Source organism: Aquarana catesbeiana, linkage group LG02, assembly GCF_042186555.1.
Source record: "Aquarana catesbeiana isolate 2022-GZ linkage group LG02, ASM4218655v1, whole genome shotgun sequence".
NCBI classification, from domain to species: Eukaryota; Metazoa; Chordata; class Amphibia; order Anura; family Ranidae; genus Aquarana; species Aquarana catesbeiana.
The window spans coordinates 652,206,378-652,231,426 of record NC_133325.1 but is presented as its reverse complement, the minus strand read 5'-3'; the positions used below and the strand labels follow the sequence as shown (position 1 = coordinate 652,231,426).

At 41.3% G+C, this 25,049-nt stretch overlaps 1 protein-coding gene across 1 annotated transcript in view; it reads right to left on the bottom strand.

The window, feature by feature from the left end:
- Positions 1 to 2,851: 2,851 nt before the first annotated feature.
- Positions 2,852 to 25,049, bottom strand: part of EIF2S3 (eukaryotic translation initiation factor 2 subunit gamma) — a 31,179-nt gene continuing 8,981 nt past the window's right edge. Inside the window, exons 4-12 of the mRNA XM_073616520.1 lie at positions 22,608 to 22,729; positions 22,376 to 22,470; positions 17,563 to 17,721; positions 15,874 to 16,008; positions 9,827 to 9,921; positions 6,572 to 6,716; positions 6,162 to 6,331; positions 5,807 to 5,979; positions 2,852 to 3,440 (exon numbers count right to left, since the gene is read on the bottom strand). Coding sequence (XP_073472621.1) covers positions 3,377 to 3,440; positions 5,807 to 5,979; positions 6,162 to 6,331; positions 6,572 to 6,716; positions 9,827 to 9,921; positions 15,874 to 16,008; positions 17,563 to 17,721; positions 22,376 to 22,470; positions 22,608 to 22,729 — 1,158 coding nt within the window. The 3' untranslated portion in view covers positions 2,852 to 3,376. The remainder of the gene's footprint in view (positions 3,441 to 5,806; positions 5,980 to 6,161; positions 6,332 to 6,571; positions 6,717 to 9,826; positions 9,922 to 15,873; positions 16,009 to 17,562; positions 17,722 to 22,375; positions 22,471 to 22,607; positions 22,730 to 25,049) is intronic.

The following is a 25,049-nucleotide window of genomic DNA, read 5'->3' as shown; positions in this document are numbered from 1 at the left end:
CTTAGTGCCAAAAGTGCATATTACAAGAGAATGACAACCATCCAATCCCTGCATATATAGCAAAATAATGTCTTTGTGAAAAACAGTAAGAAAATTCCAATAAAAAAAAAATATATGAATAAAAAAATGAATAAATAAAAAAGGAGATAGTACAAATCAATATGAGTTAATCTTCCGCTGTTGCAAAATATACAAATGAATATAAGTGAATCTTCCTCTGTGTGAATAGACGACCTTCACCAGCTGTGTAACACACCCAAAGTGCTCTGTAGGTGGATGTCCGCTTACCAGAAGATGTTGACCTTTTTAATTAAAAAGAGGTCAGTAATAGCCTTTAGCAAGAAATGGCTTGCTACCATGGTGGGGATAAGCCTTGTGGGTGACCTCTTCCTCTCCCCCAGTAGAACGTCAGGCAATATATAGGATACAAAAAGGACTAAAATAGTGTAATCCCATTTATTAATAAAACGATTAAAAACAGAAAGCCAAATGGCTGCTTACATTTGAGAGTGCCCTCGCCCGGCACTGAGGCTATACCGCTCATAAAGTCTGAAAAACTCCACTCTGCGTGTGGTAGCTGGCGTGCGCTTCACCAACAGCAGCCGACAACCACAGGGACTGGAATAAGAATGAAGATTACATAACCAAGCACGCCTCGACGTACATTTCGATTCCCGTTTTCAGGAGGCGTCATTTCTTTGTCAGTGGGAGAACGTACAAAATCAGCAGGGTATCTTTTTTTTTTTTTCCCCCCTCACTGTAAAAACCCGACAGAGGCCCTAACCTTTCTCCACTATCTCCAAGACTGAGGGAAACACGTTTTGACTAGAAATTCACTTCAATGTTACAGCTGAAGTCAAGAGCATCTTAAACCGGAGAAATAGATTCCACCTGCAAGGAGACTGCACCTTTAATATGTGCTCTGACATCAGATCACGTTTTAAAATTCCTTTCTTACCACTCCAAAAGGAAGAACTGCTGCATAGTCAAATGACAAATGTGAGATTTGCTTTGAAAACACAGAATAGGAATGAGAAGTTAGGGCACCTCTAGTTTACTGAGCTGTGGTGGTAGAGGAAGTCATAGAATCACTGCTCTTTTACCTCCACTACATCCCATTAGGAACCAATACTCTTATTGGGCCCAAGAGTATATCAAGAATTCTGCCTGCAGAGCACTGATGTAAACAGAAGCCCTGGGGCCAGACGTGGCCCTTTGATTGCCTTGAGGCATTATTCCTGCCATCAACAAGGTGTCAGCATAATTTCGACTGACACAAACTATGGGTCATAATCCCTTCTACTGACAACATAAACGGGGCATTATTCCTACGCTGACACCAATTATGTCTCCCCCTAATACCAAAGATCGGGTATTGGTTACATCTTGATCGCCCTAGGTGTTAAACCCATCCCAGCCAATGTCATTAGTACAGTGAGTGTATAGTGTGATCACTGTATTAATGTCAATGGTGACTGCCCGCCGCAGGATCGCAGTCCCATTATATGTCGCTGATCACCATTAGTAGTCTACATTTAAAAAAACAAAAATAAACAAAACACACCACACATAAATACCCCTTCTTTTCTTTTTATACGTGATCACATTCCCTCTGTTCTCAGCTGCATAAGAGCTGGGGGGGGGTTAGCATTACACCAAACTTCCCAGTGAATGGCTGTGCACCAGATGTCAGGGCAAGTCTGATCTGAAGTCTGAAAGCAGGCAGAGTTCCCAGCATAGCTAGAGAACTGACCACCACAAGTTCTCCAGCATAGGGTGGCCCATTTTTAATTGGAAAGCAAGGGGACTAGCAGGAATGCCAGGGATTTCACATAAATGGAAGCAATACATAGAACAGGATACTTTCTCATACTCAGACATTAATTGTTGGGGTAACAAACGCTTGCTTTAAGTTTTGTACCGAGGATCCCCCTCTTATACTAACTGGTGCCTGATCTCAATCCAGCGCTGTGCATGAGAGCCGTGGCTCTCTCCCTTCTCACAGAGCAGGTTGATAACAGCAGGAGCCTTTAGCTCCTGCTGCTGTTAATCAAATCCCATGGCGGGGGGCAAAGCCCTGATGTCTGCCAATAAATTTAACCAGCAGGGTTCGGGAGCGAGCCAGCACGGAGTAACCCCTCACCAAGTGGCTTGCTAAAATGGATACTCAGAAGGGGGGGGGGGGGGGGGGGCGCAGAAGGGAGCCTAGGAGTGCAGGCAGGGGACTTCAGACAAGGAGGATCGGGCAGGTCTGTACAAAACCCATTACACTGGTAAGTATAACGTGTTTGTTATTAAAAGAAAAAAAAAAAAAAAAAAAAAAAACAAAAAGCTCAAAGGATTATCATCACTTTAATGGTTTCCTCTTTGGGTGCATTTTTAAGCTCATTCTCCTTGTTGCTGCACCAGACAACTGAACACTTTGCATATTAGCCTGATGGTTGTGCCGAATATTTAGTGTTTTTTTTTATTATGCATTAACATGCTTGTTACAAACTGATTTTAACACATAAGATCTTAATTAACTGAGTTCAGGTTTCCTATGCAAGTTGTTGAGAACAGTTGACACGTGGGCCAATTTAGCAGAATAAAAATTATTCTACTGCACCACAGCAGCTAGAGTTTAACTATTTCAAAAAAAAAGCTTGGATCCTATTTATTATTGTGGGTCAAAGCAGCTCATTGATAAGCTATGCTGAAATAAAGCAGTTGTAACGTTAACCAATGATTTAAACATCTCTTGAAGCAGACTGGCACAATTCTACATTCAATCTCCATTCATCAGAAGGCACTAAAAGATCTTTTCTCATAGACAATGCCAGTGGTAAAAAGAAACCACCCAAGTGTCCCCTTTATCGCCCACTTCATCAGAATACAAATTTTATTCATAGTTCCAAGCCGTTGACAGGGCCATCACAAAGATATACCAGCAAATCTGAGCAAACATTAAAATAGTATTTATAACCTCACCACATCATGACTGTTCCAAGCTAAGCTTTTACTTTAATTAATCGGAGTAGTAAAGCATTTGGTCTTTTGAAATTAATTCAGCTGACATTCATTCACGGATGAGATAAGTCCTGAGGTCTGGGCCGAATCCGAGAGTAAAGAACATAGCGTTTTACTTTGTAACAAAGCATACAATTTGATTCGACACAAGGCAGAAGGTCTCTGGACAGTGTCATAATGTTCGTTTTGTGCTGAGAATCTGCTCAATTATAAATTAGAACCTGGGACCATGAAATCTGCTTCTGTGGTAGGGAGACTGATATAATCCATCTGGGGTAGTACTTCACTTTATAGGTATTTGGCAGATTTTTTCTTCTTTTTCTAAAAACTTTTTTTTTTAGCAGCGATGTGGGATCTTGAATTCTATTTAGTCGTCATCAACAGTTGGCTTTATAGTCACGCCTCTTCTTATTTGACCCCATCCAATCAAACTGAAAAGAGAACAATTGAACAGACTTGAGACAAAGGAAAAATAAACGTAACCAGAATTGTAAGATTACCAACTTAGCAGTGGGTGGTCATGGAATAGGTTCACCAACCACATCTCAAAATATCACTAACCATCCACTTCGCTCCTCCCAAGTCCTCTTGCTTCCCCTCTCTCTCTCTCTCAAACTCCTCCCATTGTCCCCACCCCACTGGAGCCTCTCCCATCCTCTGGAACTCTCTACCCAATTTTCCCTGGCTATTTAGAAAAACTCTAGTAAAATGCGCAATGCTAGATAAAAATGATACAGTATCTAAGCAGGATTGTAGGCAGTAATCACAATAATCATAAAATGCAAATATATGTGTGTGTGTGTATGTGTATATGTGTGTGTGTGTGTATGTGTATATGTGTGTGTGTGTATGTGTATATGTGTGTGTGTGTGTGTATGTGTATATGTGTGTGTGTGTATATGTGTATATGTGTGTGTGTGTATATGTGTATATGTGTGTGTGTGTATATGTGTGTGTGTGTATGTGTATATGTGTGTGTGTATGTGTATATGTGTGTGTATATATGTGTGTGTATATATGTGTGTGTATGTGTGTGTGTGTGTGTGTGTGTGTGTGTGTGTGTGTGTGTGTGTGTGTGTGTGTGTGTGTGTGTGTGTGTGTGTGTGTGTGTGTGTGTGTGTGTGATAGATAGATAGATAGATATGTGTGTGTGTATATATATATATATATATATGTGTGTCTGTCTGTCTTATGATTATTTGAAACAAAAAGTCCATTCAGTGCATAATTGACAATTATACTATCAGCTCACCAAAAATTATAGCTACTAGGCACAGTCCGACATCCACCAGGTATCACCAAGGTGCATAAGGAAATCTCCACAAGTAAGCCTTCACCCAAACAATGCATTCACTAGATGAAGGATTTATGCAAGCATCAATCAGTAATCTTCAGTACATGACATAGGTGACATGGGGAGCGATTTCCAGAACACAGCACTAAATGTAAAAAAGCTCACCAGCCAGGAGACCAGAGAAAGCTTATATATAGTGTAGTATTTATTGAAAGTCTTAAAAATTCCATAAAAGTACTGCAGCATAGTAAAACATAAGCAAGTGCACTTACAATGGGAGTCATCACTCTAAACACGTGGACGTGGCAGCGTAACATCAGCACGTTTCGTGCACACGTTATCAAGGGAATGCCTCCAGCTGGGAGGCAAGAAAAACACATCAGGGAGGGGCCTACATGCTGAGGTCATGCCATCACGTCTACGTGTTTGGAGCGGCAGCCGGCGTTTTAAGTGCACTTGTTTTACTATGCTGCAGGAATTTTGTGGATTTTAGAGACTTTCAATAAATACTACACTATGTAAGCTTTCTGTGGGCCCCTGGCTGGTGAGCTTTATTATCATTTAGTGCTGTGTTCTGGAAACAACTCCCCATGTCACCGCATGTACGGAAGATGACTGAGCACTGATTACTGAATAATGCTTGCATAAATCGTTCATCTGGTGAGTGCATTGTTTGGGTGAAGGCTCACTTGTGGAGATTTCTTTATGAACCTTGGATAATAGATACCTGGTGGATGTCAGATTGTGCCTAGTATCTATAATTTCTGGTGAGCTGATAGTATAGAACTGTCAACTATGCACTGAATGGACTATTTTATACTATATGGACTTTTTGTATATATATTTGCATTTTATGATTACTGCTTTAATACTGTATCATTTTTATCTAGCCCTGCACATTTACTAGATTGCATTGATTACAAGGGTTGGTATAGTGACCTTGCATGCCAGCTGCTTTAATTGGTGCACTCATTATATACATTCTTGTTTGAGGTTTGATATTCTGTTAACCTTTAGGCAATCCTTGAAATCATATCTCTTCATTGAAGACTATCCCATCTCTACCTGAAAACTGTATTTTACTTTCTCCAACAACTCATCCCCACACAGGTATTACCTTTTGTATTATTTGTCCCTGACCTTTTATATTGTAAGCTCTCATGAGTAGGGTCCTCCAAATCCCTGAGTGGTATTGTAACTGTACCATTCCATTTTGTAAAGTGTTGCAAAAACTGTATAAAATAATGTGATATGGCTGCCTTCCATTAGAAACACCATTTCACAAACATAAAAATAAGCCAAACATCTATAAACACCCCATATATAGTCAAGAGTACATTTGATGCAGCCAAAGTGGTACCCTCGTAACCAAAACGTAACAGTAACGGAAACTGTAACTAGTAAAACTTTACTGTGTTAAACAACTGCTCTTTGAAAGTTAAACACTTGTTTCCACATTGACAGATTATTTCTATATGAAAAAATGAGCAGCAAAATAACTACCGCCAATGTTTTTCCACTCTTCTGCTGAGAGCTATTTTTTCTCCTACTTCTGTGCACACAGGGTTTGTGAGCACAATCTTTCCTAAATCAGCTTTTACAGCACTAACACGGCCTCCAGTGGACAGGGAACCAATGTTGACCATCAGAACCTCGTTCTTGGACAGTTTTTGCACCTAAAAACACACACAAAAAAAACAAACAAAATCCAATTTAGAGCATAATTTTATTTTTTCTATAATGCAGTAAAAATAACTGAAAATATAGAACACGTTTGTTAAGTACTTAAGTGGTAAACACTGATGTTTTGTATGAATTTCTACCATGTTTAATAGAACAAAAATACTTAAATCCTCACCTTTGCTGCCTTTTTGTCCCCTTCTGTGCGAACTCCGAGGAGACGTCTCAAAAGGAAGTAGGAAATTTCCAGCTCGGTAAAAATTTCAGGCAGTGCACCAACTGCACCAAGAACCTGTCCGACCATACGATCAGCACGACACAAAGTTGGGTCAATCTTAGTGCCAACACCTTAAAGAAGAAGAGGAAGAATTAGATTTGTGGATCCCAATATTCTACTGGACTAGATAAGGTCACTATTAAAAAAAAAAAAAAAAAAAAAAAATAATGTTAAAAGGTGGCTTTAAAATGGTAGAAGGTTTTTTACATTTTTTTTTTTGAACCAACACACGCACACCTTCTACATGCAGTTTTGACTGGACTTATACTTCAATTCACATGGAAGTTTGTGAGTAGGATTAAACAACTTACCAATAAGGCCCCCAGGAGCAGCATATTGTAAGTCATTGTGCTCAGCAAATAGAGACACAATTTTTGAAAAAATTGGCTTGCACATAAGTTTTCCTTCACTATCCTTGGACACAATTCCAGGCCGAACTTCAATTTCTTGTCCCACCTAGAATATGCAGAAAAACAAATGAATCTTCATTTCTAGGCAAGTGTTCAGTGTTCTGCACAATAAAAATGTATTCCAGATACAGCCAAAATCCAATACAAATTTATATGCCAAATATAAAACAAGTATTTATATACACCTGTGCTATGTCACCAATCTTTGTAATTAAGACTCCTTTCACACTGGAGGTGCTTTTCGGGCGTTTTAGTGCTAAAAATAGCGCCTCTCATGCCTCCCCAATGTGAAAGCATGAGTGCTTTCACACTGGGGCGATGCTCTTGCGGGACAGGAAAAAAAGTCTTGCAAGCAGCATCTTTGGGGTGATTTGGGAGCGGTGTTATACACCTCCCCCAAATGCCCTGGCCATTAAAATGAATGGAAAGCGATTTGGCAGCGCCACGACATAACCCTTTCTTCAGCCGCTAGCAGGGGGTTAAAAGCACCCCGCTAGCAGCCGAAAAGCCCTGCTAAAAAACTAGGTGCTTTACCGCTAACGCACCCCCGCCCCAGTGTGAAAGTAGCCTTAAAATGTTGGCATCGAGCAGCCGCATATTTGCATGCCATATTGCAATACCAGCTGTGCCGAGAGTGCGCGCCCCCGGCACAGTTACTAGTAGCTAACCATCGCTACTTGCGATCGGGAGCTTTCCGAATATGTGACCGCTGTGACAGTCAATCACAGCAGTCACATGATCATAGACCCCGCCTCCCGGCATCTGAAAACCCTTAAAGTGACACTAAAAAGTCTTTTTTTTGTTAAAATTAACAAACATGTTTACCTGCTCTGTGTAGTGGATTTGCACAGGGCAGCCCAGATCCTCTTCTCGGGTTGCTCTTCGGCGCTCCTGGCCCCACCTCCTGTTCAGTGCCCCCACAGCAAGCAGCTTGCTATGGGGCACCCAACCTGAGCCACAGCTTCCTGTGTCAATTTAGCCATGGAGCCCCGGCCCTGCCCCCTCTCTCGCCTCATTGGCTCACTGACTTTAACTGACAGCAGCGGGAGCCAATGGCGCTTCGCTGCTGTCTCAGCCAATGAGGGAGAGTCCTGGACATCTGAGTCTCTTGTGCAACATCGCTGGATTGAGATGGGGCTCAGATAAGTATTAAGGGGACTGAGGGGGGCTGCTGCACACAGAAGTTTTTTAATCCGAAAGAGGATGTAAACCCGATTCATAAAATTTGACCTGGGCACATTGATCTGTAGTGTTTCCAAGGCCTAAAGTCCTGTGTCGTTCTGCTGCTTCGTTCCTCTTTTATCAGCATGATAACTTCTGACAAGTTCTCAGACATGGGAGATAAAAGCACTTGAAAATTTGTGTTGGGGAGGGTGCTATAAAATAGATTGGGGGGGAATGTGTGTGCTTTTCCTCCAATCTGCTGTCACACAGTGTATGCCAAGACTCCCCCTTCACTGCTGAAAGATGAATTAAAAATTCTAACACAATGTTCACTTTATAAAGAATATATAAAGTTGAAGAAAGCAGATATACATGTAAAACGTATGTAGGGAGATTAGTTTCATCCCTGTGTATCATCTGAGGCTATTCACTTCACTGGGCATGTGAGGGTTTACATCCACTTTAATGCATAAAACGCATTAAAATAAAGAAAAAAACCTTCTGCCTTTACAACCACTTTAAGAAGTCGGGAGGAGCTGGCGCCAAAGGGTTAACAAATTTATGTGTATACGTATGTGCAATGTCCAAACACCTCTCTATATGTGCAAACAATTGGCCACTGCCCCCACCTACAACTGGTCTAATGCAGCAACCTGGCTGATTGGCAAGTTTGAGCTTGTGAATCTCCTTGTATTTGTTTGACATGCGTCGCCCTTCCAGTGTTCCTTACTGCAATAGACCAGTGGCCACTTGTTTGTATTTTGATTTTATTGGTTAGGCAATGCACTAACATCTTTGCTGACATGCAATGTGCTGGGTGTTCAGTGTGCCCTTGTACCTTTAAGGAGGGGTGGGCTCCTTCCAGGCCACCTGTCCTCACTGATTTATAAAAATGCATGTGCCCCCATTGTGGAGACCCAGGAGTCTCCAAAAAAACAGGGTGCCTTGATGAGGCCTGTAGCTTATGAATGTAATTGCAAATGTGTTCAGACTAAACCCGTTCTTAATGCATATTGTTAGACAGGTCAGTTTGGTTAGTTGTCGGCTGGTTGGTAAGTTTGGGCTTGGAAATCTTTGTATTTGTTTGACCTCTCTATAAAAAAGTGTTTTAGGACTGCTGCTCCTCATTAATAACCCTAGACCAGGTTAATGAAAATACATATACTTATTATACATGATCGTCACCTCCTATCTGTTGGTGATTAAACACCAAAATATCCTCCACTCGAATTTAAATGAAAAAACAAGTTATCTTTAGGACATGTATATAAGAGCATCTTTTGTACAAAAAGTTTCCTCCATCTAATGTGAAGTGCTCTTCTCAGTGCTGGGACAAGGTCATCCAGCGCCCAGGGTGAACATGCCAAACTGTGCAGTCTTGTGTTGTCTGTCTGCTCTGCCCACCTGTACTAGAGCTCTTACTGTCTCAATCCAACTGGCCAGCCTGTCAGGAACCTGTGCCTGGGAGAGTTTTTCTATGATGCTCTAGTGTTTTCACACCCCCTCCCACTGCCCTGGGTTTCATTCCCTAATTCCCGTCAAACTTTACTATAAAATACATTGTACTATTGAGATTATTAGGCTTGACAAAGTGGGGCCCATCCCCTGAAACATGCTTCCTTGGTAACCACAACTCTTAAGGAATGGGCAGGCGTACACTGGTTCCCAGGCTTAGGTTGCTGCTTGCTCAGAGTTCCTGCGTGAATAGCGCTAAACAGGGAAACACAGGAGGGACCGACATCTTCCCCAGTCTGCCCAAGATACTCGGGAGGATTGAGCTTCCGTCTAGCAGAGCCACTGGCCTCAGCTCTTGCTACAACTGCTCTACAGCGAGGTTGTGTACAAGGTGGTTCACTTGGTTATCAAATGTGAGCATGTTATTTTATTTGTATTTGGAATTAAGTCATGATGATTTTGCATCAAATCCATGCATTCTCTTTTATTTGATAATAATCCTGACACTAACCCAGATCATTCAGCAATGCTGCTTACCTTTAATACCCCTTTCAGAATACTGCCTCCTGCTACTCCACCTTTCAGATCATCAACTTCACATCCGGGCTTGTTGACATCAAAGGATCTGATAACTGGACAGCAGCAAAATTTTAGTCAAAACTTGCAACTGAATTATTCTAAAGCACAAGCAAAATATAATCACGAAAAAATACATTTTGCACAAAAATTATGTTTTTTTCTCATCATTTAAGCCACTCCACATATGATTAATATGGGTTTACTTTACTCTGTAAGCAAACCAAAAAAATCTGATAGCCCATACTGATATATTGACAGCTTATAGAGCAGATTGAACATTGTCGATAACACCCAAATACCTAAACATTTTGTAGGCATTGGGACTTTAAAATGTGGTGGATTCGATATATAAACCATACAAATAAATCTTTGCATTCTAAAATTTGTTTGTTTTTTTCTCAGATTAAAAGTGATCACATTTGATAATTCTACAAAGCCTCATAAGGCCACTATAGAACAACATACCGTGGGGACGGAAATTATTCAGACCCCCTTACATTTTTCACTCTTTGCAGCCATTTGCTAAAATCATTTAAGTTTATTTTTTTCCTCACTAATGTACACACAGCACCCCATATTGACAGAAAAACACAGAACTGTTGACATTTTTTGCAGATTTATTAAAAAAGAAAAACTGAAATATCACATGGTCCTAAGTATTCAGACCCTTTGCTCAGTATTTAGTAGAAGCACCTTTTTGATCTAATACAGCCATGAGTCTTTTTGGGAAAGATGCAACAAGTTTTTCACACCTGGATTTGGGGATCCTTTGCCATTCCTCCTCGCAGATCTTCTCCAGTTCTGTCAGGTTGGATGGTAAACGTTGGTGGACAGCCATTTTTAGGTCTCTCCAGAGATGCTTAATTGGGTTTAAGTCAGGGCTCTGGCTGGGCCATTCAAGAACAGTCACGGAGTTGTTGTGAAGCCACTCCTTCGTTATTTTAGCTGTGTGCTTAGGGTCATTGTCTTGTTGGAAGGTAAACCTTCGGCCCAGTCTGAGATCCTGAGCACTCTGGGGAAGGTTTTTGTCCAGGATATCCCTGTACTTGGCCGCATTTATCTTTCCCTCGATTGCAACCAGTCGTCCTGTCCCTGCAGCTGAAAAACACCACCACAGCATGATGCTGCCACCACCATGCTTCACTGTTGGGACTGTATTGGACAGGTGATGAGCAGTGTCTGGTTTTCTCCACACATACCACTTAGAATTAAGGCCAAAAAGTTCTATCTTGGTCTCAGACCAAAGAATCTTATTTCTCACCATCTTGGAGTCCTTCAGGTGTTTTTTAGCAAACTCCATGCGGGCTTTCATGTGTCTTGCACTGAGGAGAGGCTTCCGTTGGGCCACTCTGCCATAAAGCCCCAAATGGTGGAGGGCTGCAGTGATCTTTGACTTTCTACAACTTTCTCCCATCTCCCGAGCTCAGCCACAGTGATCTTTGGGTTCTTCTTTACCTCTCTCACCAAGGCTCTTCTCCCCCGATAGCTCAGTTTGGCCAGACGGCCAGCCCTAGGAAGGATTCTGGTCATCCCAAACGTCTTCCATTTAAGGATTATGGAGGCCACTGTGCTCTTAGGAACCTTAAGTGCAGCAGAAAATTTTTTGTAACCTTGGCCAGATCTGTGCCTTGCCACTAGAGGTCGACCGATATGGGTTTTTCTCTGGCCGATGCCAATATTTAGAAAATCGCGGTGGCCGATATATGATGCCGATTTTTTTGGGCCAATATATTTGCCCGATTTTTTTTTTCCCCCCTTCATCTCGTAAAAGCTAACAGTTAGACCCCTTTTTTACACTGGGGCATTTTTCAGGTGCTTTTGGGCTAAAAATAGCACCTGTAAAGTGCCTGCAAAACGGCTCCCCTGCAGTCACTCGGGCTTTCACACTGAGGTGATGCGCTGGCAGGATGTTAAAAAAGTCCTGCAAGCGGCATCTTTGGAGCGGTGTATACCGCTGCTCCACCACTCCTGCCCATTGAAATGAATGGGCACCTCTGTCGAAGCGCCTGCAAAGCGTTTCAGCAGCGGCGCATTTAACCCCTTCCTCGGCCGCTAGCTGGGTTATAAGCGCCCCGCTAGCAGACGAATAGCGCCGCTAAAATGACGGTAAAGCGCCGCTAAAACTAGCAGCGTTTTACCATCAAAGCATGCCTGCTCCAGTGTGCAAGCAACCTTAAGGGCCCTTTCACACTGGGGTGGCGTCGGCGGTAAAGCGCCGCTATTGTAAGCTAGCTGCCATAACCCCGGTATCCCCGTTTTCGTGCGGCGGCCGGCTTTCAGCTAACAGTGGTCCTTGCGGCGGATTCGCCACGAGATCACTTTTATCGGTGGCGGGAGAGGGCCCCCCCCCTCCAGCTGCGATCCGGTGCCCTCCGCCGCTTACCGGAGCCGTCAGTAGCGGCGGAGGCGATCGCGTCCTGTTCTCTGGTGTGTCTGGAGACGAGTGAGGCCAAGATGGCGCTCACTCGTCTCCATGACACTGCTGGGCGGAAGCGACGTCAAAACGTCACTTCCGTCCACGCCTCTTAAAGGCATATTTTTTCAAATGTCATTTTTCTAAATGACTTTTTTTTTTATTGCATTTTAGTGTAAATATGAGATCTGAGGTCTTTTTGACCCCAGATCTCATATTTAAGAGGTCCTGCCATGCTTTTTTCTATTACAAGGGATGTTTACATTCCTTGTAATAGGAATAAAAGTGACACAATTTTTTTTTTATTTTAAACTGTGTAAAAATTAATAAAATATTGTAAAATAAATAATAATTAAAAAAAAAAATTTTTAAAACCCCCCTGTCCCGACGAGCTCGCGCGCAGAAGCGAACGCATACGCGAGTAGCGCCCGCATATGAAAACGGTGGTCAAACCACACATGTGAGGTATCACAGCGACCGGTAGAGCGAGAGCAATAATTCTAGCCCTAGACCTTCTCTGTAGCGCAAAATATGCAACCTGTAGAATTTTTTAAACGTCGCCTATGGAGATTTTTGAGGGTAAAAGTTTGACGCCATTCCACAAGCGGCTGCAATTTTCAAGCATGACATGTTGGGTATCAATTTACTTGGCGTAACATTATATTTCACAATATAAAAAAAAAATTGGGATAACTTTACTGTTGTTTTATTTTTTTATTCAAAAAAGTGAATTTTTTCCAAAAAAAGTGCACTTATAAGACCGCTGCGCAAATACGGTGCAAAAAAAAAGTATTGCAATGACCGCCATTGTATTCTCTAGGGTGTTAGAAAAAAAAACATATATAATGTTTGGGGGTTCTAAGTAATTTTCTAGCAGAAAAACCTGTTTTAAACATGTAAACACCTAAAATCCAAAACGAGGCTGGTCCTTAAGTGGCTAAAAAGAAAAAAAAAAATTGCGTTTGAAAGACCGCTGCGCAAATACAGTGTGACATAAAATATTGCAACAACCGCTATTTTATTCCCTAGGGTCTCTGCTAAAAAAAATATATAATGTTTGGGTGTTCTAAGTGATTTTCTAGCAGAAAATACAGGATTTTTATTTGTAAGCAACAAGTGTCAGAAAAGATTTAGTCTTTAAATGGTTAAACTGAGAACTCCTCCACAGAGTTCAGCTCATTGATAAAAGAACCTGAAGAGATACAATGTTTCTTCTTATCAGATTTGGCAGGCTGCCCAGAGGAGGGGAGAAGAAAACTTCAGGCAACTTGCATTGACTTCTATTACAGAAGTCATTTGCAAGACACTCTGAAGTTATAATCGGCCTTTTTTCATCAGCACAATCGGCCGATGCCGATTCCGATTAAGTAAAAAACGCCAAATATGGGCCGATATATCGGTTGACCTCTACTTGCCACAATTCTGTCTCTGAGCTCTTCAGGCAGTTCCTTTGACCTCATGATTCTCATTTGCTCTGACATGCACTGTGAGCTGTAAGGTCTTGTATAGACAGGTGTGTGGCTTTCCTAATCAAAACCAATCAGTATAATCAAACACAGCTGGACTCAAATGAAGGTGTAGAACCATCTCAAGGATGATCAGAAGAAACGGACAGCACTTGAGTTAAATATATGAGAGTCACAGCAAAGGGTCTGAATACTCAGGACCATGTGATATTTCAGTTTTTCTTTTTTAATAAATCTGCAAAGATGTCAACATTTCTGTGTTTTTCTGTAAATATGGGGTGCTGTGTGTACATTAATGAGGAAAAAAAAAAACAACTTAAATGATTTTAGCAAATGGCTGCAATATAACAAAGAGTGTAAAATTTAAGGGGGTCTGAATACTTTCCGTTCCCACTGTATATTTACAACAAATATCAGTTATATAGACAAGTCCTTTACATAACACCTTGTTATGCATATCCTTCAGCACATTCTATATATCTCTATAAAAACTTTATAAATCACTGAAATCGTGCATGCTGATCATATGGTGGGGCCCAGGCAGATTTCAACAAGTTTCATGGCTGGCTGACTGCTCACCTTATCAAGGACTATGAAGAATTATATATTTTGCTTGAACAGAGTCACTGACTGACTGCTGGAAAGCCTCTGCCTCGCCAAACCACCCCCTGGAAAGCAAAGGGTTTTTTTTTTAACCTCAAATTGGGTCCAGGAGTGACGTAGGCCCATATAGGATGGGCTGCATATGTTTCTAGCCATATAGAGAGTATATTTGCAGTTTCCTATAAATAGGAGAACCTATCTAGTGGAGGATAGCTAATGGGCCCTATATAGTCACCCTTTCTCTATATAATATAGCATAGCTTTGGGTACCTTGGTTGCTCTGGATGAATTGGCACAGTTAGCCCTGTACATGCTCTTAACCAGCCTACTCCCCTCCCAGGGAGTGGTTTGGTTAGGCAAAGCCTTTCCAGGTCTTGGTCGGTGGCTCAGTCCAAGTAAAATATATTATCCTTCATAATTACTGATGAAGTGGGCACAGCAACCCATAAAACAAGTTGGAATTTGCCCAGGCCCAACCATATGATCAGCTTGCAAAATTTCAGATATTAAGTCTTTTTAGAGATATATAGAATACGCTGGAGGGTGTAGGTAATGAGGGTGTTAAGGACTGTATATATTGTCTAAATAAAAGTGATATTTATTGTAAATATACGTTGGTCTAAATGCAAAGATTTAGGTGTATGGCTCACCTTTAAAGTCTAAAAAAAAAAAAAAAAAAAAAAAAAAAAATAATATTAAAAATTATATTGTAGAAACTATAAAATGGGGATGTGTTTTTTTTTCTTCCTAGAGGCCAACAGAAATTTTAACAAACACCACCTGAGACTAGCACACAAAGCAAAAATGCCAAATATTTTTTAAGTTCACCTTTCAAATATGTCCATATATTATGCTTTTTTACATATCTTGAAATGTTTCATGTGCTTTTAGTCACTGTGCTGACCTAATCAGCGGGGGCAAAATAGATCATTATGATGTTCCCAAATACCTGTTTTTTGTTTAGTCTAAAGAAAGTGTGGCTGCTCCCAAAGGTAATGAAGGGGTGTTCTCAGCATAAAGAAGGGTTATGCAATTAGCGGACCTTCAGCTGTTGTAGAACTACAAGTTCCATGAGGCATAGCAAGACTCTGACAGCCACAAGCATGACACCCGAGGCAGAGGCATGATGGGACTTGTAGTTTTGCAACAGCTGGAGGTCTGCTAATTGCATAACCCTGGCATAAAGCATAATGCACGCTGTTTTTTTTCCTGCCTCTAAATGCCCCTGCATGTTAGCCTATGTGTCCATGCACACATAGGCATTTACAGGAATTTAGAGGCAGGGGCGTTTAGAAGCAGAAAAAAAAAAAAAAAAAAACACTATGGCCAGGGTGTCCACTAGCAAGCAGCAGTGTTCTGGCGCTTGAGCATTAATTCATTTCAATGGTTACTGATGCCAGGACATTTTCTACTCCCAGTGGTCACAGTCCAGACCCTCTAAAGTCTGAAGGATAGAAAACTGGCCCTTTGTTTAGATCAGTGGTCTCCAAACTTTCTAAACATACAAACACAGCAAACCTTACCAATTAGTCTGGGCTCGGAGGTGAAGTCTCGTAGAGGCACTGGGATTTTCTTTACAATATATTCACAAACGACTTCAATGTTGTATTTCAGCTGAGCCGATATTGGAATGATAGGAGCCCCCTCTGCAACTGTACCTGTAAAAGCAGCAAATAATAATAGTCAGCGGAGAACAGAGTTCACCACAATGCAATCAATATCTTGGTGTACCATGAAACAGTATAAACAAATTGATAGTCAAATAGGGCAGGGAGACAAAACTGTTCACTGTTGTGATCCGTGTTAATAGTCCACAAATACCCCCAGCCGTTTTTAAATTAGAGTGCTAGTCTCCAGTGCACACCTGCTGCCGGAGAGGAACACTGTCACTTAGACCTCATTTGAAAATATGGATGGAACATGTTCCAAAAGGTTAAAGAGGAGGTCCACCTAAAAGAAAAATATTAAAAGCCAGCAGCTACAAATACTGCAGCTGCTGACTTTTAATAAATGGACACTTACCTGTCCCAGGGTCCAGCGATGTCGGCAGCTGAAGCAAATCAATCGCTCGGCTCTCGGCTGCTGTCGCCGCCATCCTCGGTGAGGGAATCAGGAAGTGAAGTGTTGCGGCTCAGGTAAGTATTAGGGGGTGCTGGGGAGGCTGCTACACACAGAAGGCTTTTTATCTTAATGCATAAAATGCATTAAGATAAAAAAAACCTTCTGCCTTTACAAGTCCTTTAACCACTTGCCGACCGGCTCACATGATACACGTCGGCAAAGTGGCACGTTCCCGCAAAACAACGTGCATTTTTATAACACTGATCGCTGTTTAAAGGTCCAAGGTCCCAAAAATGTGTCAAAAGTGTCCGATCTGTCCGCTGCAAAAAAAAGCCATCAATCTTTCCCATAGTTTGTAGATGCTATAACTTTAGCGCAAACCAATCAATATACGCTTATTGCGATTTTTTTTTTTACCAAAAATATGTAGAAGAATATATATCAGCCTAAACCGATGAAGAAATTTGTTTTTTAAAAAACATTTTTGAGGGATATTTATTATAGTAAAAAGAAAAAAAAAAAAATAGTTTCTTTTTCAAAATTGTCGCTCTTTTTTTTGTTTATAGCGCAAAAAAATAAAAACCGCAGAGGTGATCAAATACCACCAAAAGAAAGCTCTATTAGTGGGAAAAAAAGGACGCCAATTTTGTTTGTGTACAGCGTTGCACGACCGTGCAATTGTCTGGCTACTCCTCCCCACCCGATTGCCCCAATAGCAAGCCGCTTGCTATGGGGAGGCACTGGTGCATGCTCACTCCCAAGCCCGCTCTGTGTGCCCATGGAATGCATTAAGGTAGAAAACCTTGTACCTTTAGAACCAATTTAGGATTACATTTCTCAAAACAAGCCCAATTTGTTCAAAGTCAAATCACAGTTACCTTCTTGAAGCTGAACCTTTATGGATGTTTGCAAAAATAACCTCCAATGATGAGTGCCCCTATGTGTAAATGGCGCTGCATTGGTAAAATTTTTTTTTATTACAGACACTATTGTAAGCGCCAAACTTTAAGCACTGCAGCTTACAGTTTGTGAAGTTTTATCTAACACACAGCACCATTCACACCAATCACATTAGAGGCAGCCTAGTTTTACACACAAATGTCAAAATGCCCCCCCACCCAACCCCTGAAGGAAAGATCTAGTGACCTTACCTTGTACAAATGCAAGGATCTGCTCATACTGTTCCTTGGCTTGACTCTCTTTTACCAGGTCAATCTTATTTTGTAAAATTAGAATGTGCTTTAGTTTCATAATTTCAATAGCTGCCAAATGCTCAGATGTCTGGGGTTGTGGACAGGATTCATTGCCAGCTGGAAATTCAAAATTGAAATTGAAAAGAACAGTTAACATCTGTAATGCATACACAACTACACAAAAAAGGAATGGTATGAAAAACATTTATTGTAAAAGGACTCCCACACAAAGAGAAATGAATGGAATGCCATTGCTTAACCCCTTTTGAAAATGCTAGTTGCCTAGATGTTGTTTGCGGCCTCAATGACCGGGAACAAGAATATAATCAGTAAAGTCACACCTGTTCTACATCCTTATTCTGGCTCATCTGTTTAAAGCATTGATCCCAGAGACTTGTAATACTGCCTGTAAACTAGCATTTTTAGAATAGGTCAGCAATGGACAGTGCAAAGACCCAGGTAGGAGATTCTTGAGAAAGGGGGTTCTTACATCCCCAAAACGTTCATTTTTCCCTCTTTTTCGGTCTTTTCACCAGGGTCTGGCTCAGCTATCCATTTCATTACTCTCTTCTGCATATGTATTTCTGAACATCAGCTCTTATACGTTCTAACTGCAGCTCACTGTACCTATATGCATTTATTTTTGTTAGTGTAATCCAACAGTGCAGTGAATATATGTTTGTTGTATTATGCTTGATGTTATATGGCACATTTGGATATTTGTATGTACATTTGTTCTCATAAGTTTACATACCCTGAAAGAATTTATGATTTCTTGGCCATTTTTCAGAGAATATGAATAACAAAAACTTTCACTCATAGTTAATAAATGGCTTCAGCCAAACACTATCAATCAACTATGTTTACTCTTTTCGAATCAAAATCAAACAGAAACTACCCAAATAATCCTGAAAAAAAGTTTACATACCCCAGTTCTTAATACCGTGTATTGCCCCCTTTAACATCAATGACAGCTTGAAGTCTTTTGTGGTATTTGTGGATGAGGCTCTTTATCTTCTCAAATTGTAAATCTGCCTATTCCTCTTGACAAAAAGCCTCCAGTCCCTGTAAATTCTTGGGCTGTCTTGCATGAACTGCACGTTTAAGACCTCCCCAGAGTGGCTCAATGATATTGAGGTCAGGAGACTGAGAGGGCCACTCCAAAACCTTCACTTCATTCTGCTGTAGCCAATGACAGGCCGGTGTGGCCTTGTGTTTTGGATCATTGTCATGTTGGAATGTCCAAGTACGTCCCGTGCACAGCTTCCTGGCTGATGAATGCAAATGTTCCTCCAGTATTTTCTGATAAACATCTTGCCATCAATTTTGATCAAATTTCCTGCGCCTTTGTGTAGGAATGATGTACCTTTCATCATAGGCCTTGTTGACTCCTCTCTAGGGTTGTCCCGATACCAATACTAGTATCGGTACTGATACCGAGCATTTGCGAGAGTACTTGTACTTGCACAAATGCTCCTGATGCCAGATCCGATACCTGGGAGAGATTAGGCGACCCAGCGCAACTGGAAGTCAGTGGGTGGAACAACAGAAGCGACACTTCATGTCGACAACAGAGGTCGGACATCCAGACGCCCATCTTGGTACACCCTGCACTCGGCCGCAGTAAGCCAGCAGCGGACATCTTGTTACACCCAGCCCATATAGTTCGGGCTGGCTGTAACAAGATGGCCGCTGCTGCTTTCATGCGGGCGGGTGCAAGGAGTACCAAGATGGGCGTCGCAAGCATCCTTTCCTCATGGCATTTCAAAGCTTGCCCATCAGTGCCCATAAATGCCACTTATCAGTGCACAATGCCCATAAATGCCGCCTATCAGTGCCACATAATTCTATCAGTGCTGCTTAATCAGTGCCACCTATCAGTGCTGCATATCAGTGCCACCTAATCTGTATTGAGCTTTGAAAACTGTCACGACATAAAAAAAATAAAAAATAAAATATAGTATCAGTAATCAGTATCGGCGAGTACTTGAAGTTTCGGTACTTGTACTCGGTCTTAAAAAAGTGGTATCAGGACAACCCTACTCCTCTCCAAATGTATTGTTTATGGTTGTGGCCAAAAAACTCAATTTTGGTCTCATCACTCCAAATGACTGTGGGGGTTATTTATGAAAGGCAAATCCACTTTGCACTACAAGTGCAAAGTGCACTTGGAAGTGCAGTCGCTGTAAATTTGAGGGGTAGATCTGAAATGAGGGGAAGCTCTGCTGATTTTATTATCCAATCATATGCAAGCTAAAATGCTGTTTTTTATTTTCCTTGCATGTCCCCCTTGGATCCAAGGCGACTGCACTTCCAAGTGCACTTTCAGTGCAATTTGAAGTACACTTTGCACTTGTAGTGCAAAGTGGATTTGCCTTTAGTAAAATAACCCCCTTTGTGCCAGAAGGCTTGTCTCTGGGCTGTTTGGCTTATTGTAAGCAGGATACTTTGTGGCATTTGCGTAGTAATGGCTTTCTTCTGGTGACTCGACCATGAAGCCCATCTTTCTTCAAGTGCCTCCTTATTGTGCATCTTGAAACAGCCACACCACATGTTTTCAGAGTCCTGTATTTCACATGAAGTTATTTGTGGGTTTTTCTTTGCATCCCGAACAATTTTCCTGGCAGTTGTGGTTGAAATTTTAGTTGGTCTATCTGACCGTGGTTTGGTTTCAACAGAACCCCTCATTTTCCACTTCTCAATTCCCTGGATATCTTTTTATATCCCTTTCCTGTTTTATACAGTTCAACTACCTTTTCCCACAGATCCTTAGACAATTCTTTTGCTTTCCCCATGACTCAGAATCCAGAAACCTCAGGGCAGCACTGGATGAAAGATGCAAGGGTCTGTCATTGACCTTTTATACAAACACACACACACACACACACACACACACACACATTACAAGCAAACAGATCACAGGTGAGGATGGTTACCTTTAACCCTTTCATGACTAAGCCTATTTTTGAAATTTGGTGTTTACAAGTTAAAATCCGTATTTTTTGCTAGAAAATTACTTAGAACCCCCAAACATTATATATATTTTTTTAGAAGAGAGTCTAAAGAATAAAATGGCGATTGTTGCAATATTTTTTATCACACGGTATTTGTGCAGCGGTGTTTTAAACGCAAATTTTTGGAAAAGTGACACTTTCATGAATTTTAAAAAATCCAAACAGTAAAGTTACCCCAATTTTTTTGTATAATGTGAAAGATGATGTTACGCCGAGTAAATAGATACCAAACATGTCACCCTTTATAATTGCACGCACTCGTGGAATGGCGACGAACTACGGTACCTATGAATTTCCATAGGTGACGCTTTAAAAATTTTTTACGGTTACCAGGTTTGAGCTACAGAGGAGGTCTAGGGCTAGAATTATTGCTCTCGCTCTGACGATCGCGGCGATACCTCACATGTGTGGTTTGAACACCGTTTACATATGCGGGCGCGACTTCCGTATGCGTTTTCTTCGCTGCGCGAGCTCGCGGGGACGGGGGCGCTTTAAAAATTTTTTTTTTTTTTTTTTATTTATTTTTGTACTTTTATACATTGTGTTTAAAAATTTTTTTTTTTTTTTTACTTTTATTGCTGTCACAAGCAATGTAAACATCCCTTGTGACAGTAATATGTGGTGACAGGTACTCTTTATGGAGGGATGGGGGGTCTAAAAGACCCCCCATCCCTCCTTTACACTTCAAAGTATTCAGATCGCCGAAAACGGCGATTCTGAATACTGTGTACTTTTTTAAATTCGGCGCCATTGGCAGCCGAGTAAACGGGAAGTGACGTCATGACGTCGCTTCCGCGTTTACAATTAGAAGGCTGGAACGAAGCCGCTCACAGCTTCGTTCCAGCCCGCCCCCAGCCGCCGGAGATTCCCGAACGGACACCGGGCCTCCCGATCGCACGGGAGGCCCGGTAACAGCGGCGGGAGGCGGCGGGAGGGGGGGGATGTCCCCTCCCGCTCCTCCGGTATAACAGCCGAGCGGCTTTTAGCCGCATCGGTTGTTATATTCGGGTAGCCGATCGCCCGCTGAAAACAACGGTACCGGGATGATGCCTGCAGCTGCGGGCATCATCCCGGTATAACCCCGGAAAGCCGAGGACGCATATGTGCGTTCGGTCGGCGGGAAGGGGTTAATAGCCATTCAAACCCTTGTGTGTCAACTTGTGTGCATGTTATCAGGCCAAAATCACCAGTGTATGTAAACTTTTGATCAGGGTCATTTGGGTAGTTTCTGTTGTGATTATTTTTTTAAGAAGGGAAAACACAGTTGATTGATAATAAAATAGCTTCAGCCAAACACTAACCATGAGTGAAAAAAAAGTCTGTGTTATCATTCATATTCTCTGAAAATTGGCCAAGAAATCAAATTCTGTCAAGGTATGTAAACTTATGAGCACAGCTGTATATATCTAATGCAAGTTTACTGCTAAAGCATTTTTTGTTATAATAAGCACACCATATACCGTACATTTCATTTTCTGCTCCCTAATACCTGAAACTGCAGTATTTGGGACTCCAGCAGCCAACAGGGTAGCACAAGCACCAGCGCTGCCTGATATCCAGTGAACCCTTGCTTTTGCAAACCACATACTCAAAAGTAACAGCAATTACATTTTCTGTTTAGGACATTGCCTAGCTAGAAAAACACTGTGTTTTACTTAGTAAACACAAGTTAAGCAAGCATTTACTAGTTACACATACAGAGCAGTGGTTACTATTCACAGAGCACAAAATGACAACTCTAAAGAATGCACACTCACCTATTAACAACAATGCTGCATCCATTACAGCTGCACCGTTCAGCATAGTGGCCATCAAAATGTCGTGGCCTGGGCAATCTACGAAGGATACATGTCTGCCAAACAAAGTTATACAATGTTAACCTGCAACTAAAACCAAACAATCCGCTTCAAAACATTTTTTCTTTTGACCTATATTTAGTACACCAACCACAGCTTGCTCAACTATGCATAGTTAAAAAACACCTATTACCTGACTAATTTAAAATGTCCCTTTGTGTTGGGTAGGTCTGTTGGAAATTCATCAGGGGTGCTGCTACCACAGGAGCGATAGCACTCAGGCCTAGGACAGCTTGGATCATCAAGTTTGAAAATCTGCAAAGACAAAATGAATTAGCTGCAAAACACTAGGGAAATACAATACTGATTTTCATCATCAAAAAGTCTCACTTAAAGCAACAATTTGTACTCAGCAGCAATTTTCCTTAACTCACAATAATCAAAACTCTAATATGCCGAAACTGAAGTCTAATTGACGTCAGATCCAGCTGATGGTCTTGAAAATTATCAAATTAATCAGATCTAGAAATTTAGGTCCCAAGGACACTGAAAGCAGTTAAATGAAAACCCCATTATACCATCAAGGGTACTAATTGTAGGCCTTGCACTTTTTATATTAAAGTTAAACAACAATCAGTATTGAGAGCCACTTTAAATACAAACACAGGTTCAGGTAGGTCAAACATTGCTAATAACCAGCGCATACAGGAACACCTAAAAGGAACCTCACAGGAAAGTTGTAAGTAGAGCTGCTTGATTCTGGCTAAAAAAGTGAGAATCACGATTTTGTGGCTTAGAATAAAGATCACAATTCGCTTGCGATTGTCACGGCGTAACATCATCTTTCACATTATGCAAAAAAATTGGGCTAACTTTACGGTTTATTTTTTTAAAATTCACTGAAGTGTTTTTCCCGCAAAAATTGCAGTTGACAGACCGCTGTGCAAATACAGTGTGACAAAATATTGCAACAGCAATTTTATTCTCTAGGGTCTCTGCTAAAAATATATATATATATATATATATATATATATATATATATATATATATATATATATATAATGTTTGGGGGTTCCAAGTAATTTTCTAGCAATAAATACTGATTTTAACTTGTAAGCAACAAGTGTCAGAAAAAGGTTTGGTCCTGACCTTCATTTACAGACCAAAGTTCATTCCTTGGATTTAAAAGAACAAAAAGATACTTTGTTTATAGTTATCTCCCAGCACTGACAATGTTGATAAACATTTGCCATCTTTTTTTTTTTTTTTTTTTTTTTTTTTTAGACAGCTGTGAGTAGAGAGCGGCTCTGCACTGTATGAATCGAGGTAATGCTGGGTTAACATCGTTAAGGGGGTTGAATCGAGATCGTGATTTTTTTTAACGATTAACCATGCAGCTCTAGTTGTAAGGGAGCTAAAACGGCTGCCTTGTTTTTGAAAGTCCTACCAGGCAGTCATTTTCATCCTTGACAGTCAGTGGAGGGTCAGGACCCCCCCACACGCACGCACAAAAACTGTTTTTAGTCAGACCCTCATCGAGCAGTAAAGTGAGAAGGATGACAGTCTTGGAGTTTGCATGTTCTAGCCAGCAATACACTTCCCATTGGGTTGTCCCGATGCTAGTATCGGTTCGCATACAGAGTATTTGCATAAGTACTTGTGCAAATGCTCCCGATGCCTAGTCGGAAACCTGAAAACTCAGGAAAAATTGGTGCGGCGGCAGTTTTAATCATGACAGCGGTTTCTCCTCTCCCCTCCATGGCATTCAGCTGCTTCATATATAATATACGCACACACACACACACACACACACAGTTGTGCTCATAAGTTTACATACCTTGGCAGAATTTATGATTTCTTGGCCATTTTTTCAGAGAATATGAACACAAAAACTTTCTTTCACTGATGGTTAGCGTTTGGCGGAACCCATTATCAACTGTGTTTACGCTTTTTAAATCATAATGAGAACAGAAACTACCCAAATGACCCTGATTAAAAGTTTACATACCCCAGTTCCTAATACCTTGTATTGCCCCCTTTAACATCAATGACAGCTTGAAGTCTTTCGTGGTATTTGTGGACGAGGCTCTTTATCTTCTCAGAGGAGTAAAGCTGCCTATTCCTCCAGTTCCTGTAAATTCTTGGTCTGTCTTGCATGAACTGCAAAATTGAGATCTCCCCAGAGTGGCTCAATGATATTGAGGTCAGGAGACTGAGATGGCCACTCCAGAACCTTCACTTTATTCTGCTGTAGCCAATGACGGGTCGATGTGGCATTCTATTTTGGATCATTGTCATGTTGGAATGTCCAAGTACGTCCCATGTGCAGCTTTCTGGCTGATGAATGCAAACGTTCCTCCAGTATTTTTTGATAACACACTGCATTAATTTTGCCATCAATTTTGACCAAATTTCCTGTGCCTTTGTAGCTCACACATCCCCAAAACATCAGCGATCCATCTCCATGTTTCACAGTAGGAATGGTGTACCTTTCATTATAGGCCTTGTTGACTCCTCTCCAAATGTAGCGTTTATGGTTGTGGCCAAAAAGCTCAATTTTGGTCTCATCACTCCAAGTGACTTTGTGCCAGAAGGTTTGAGGCTTGTGTCTGCTGTTCGGGGTATTGTAAGAGGG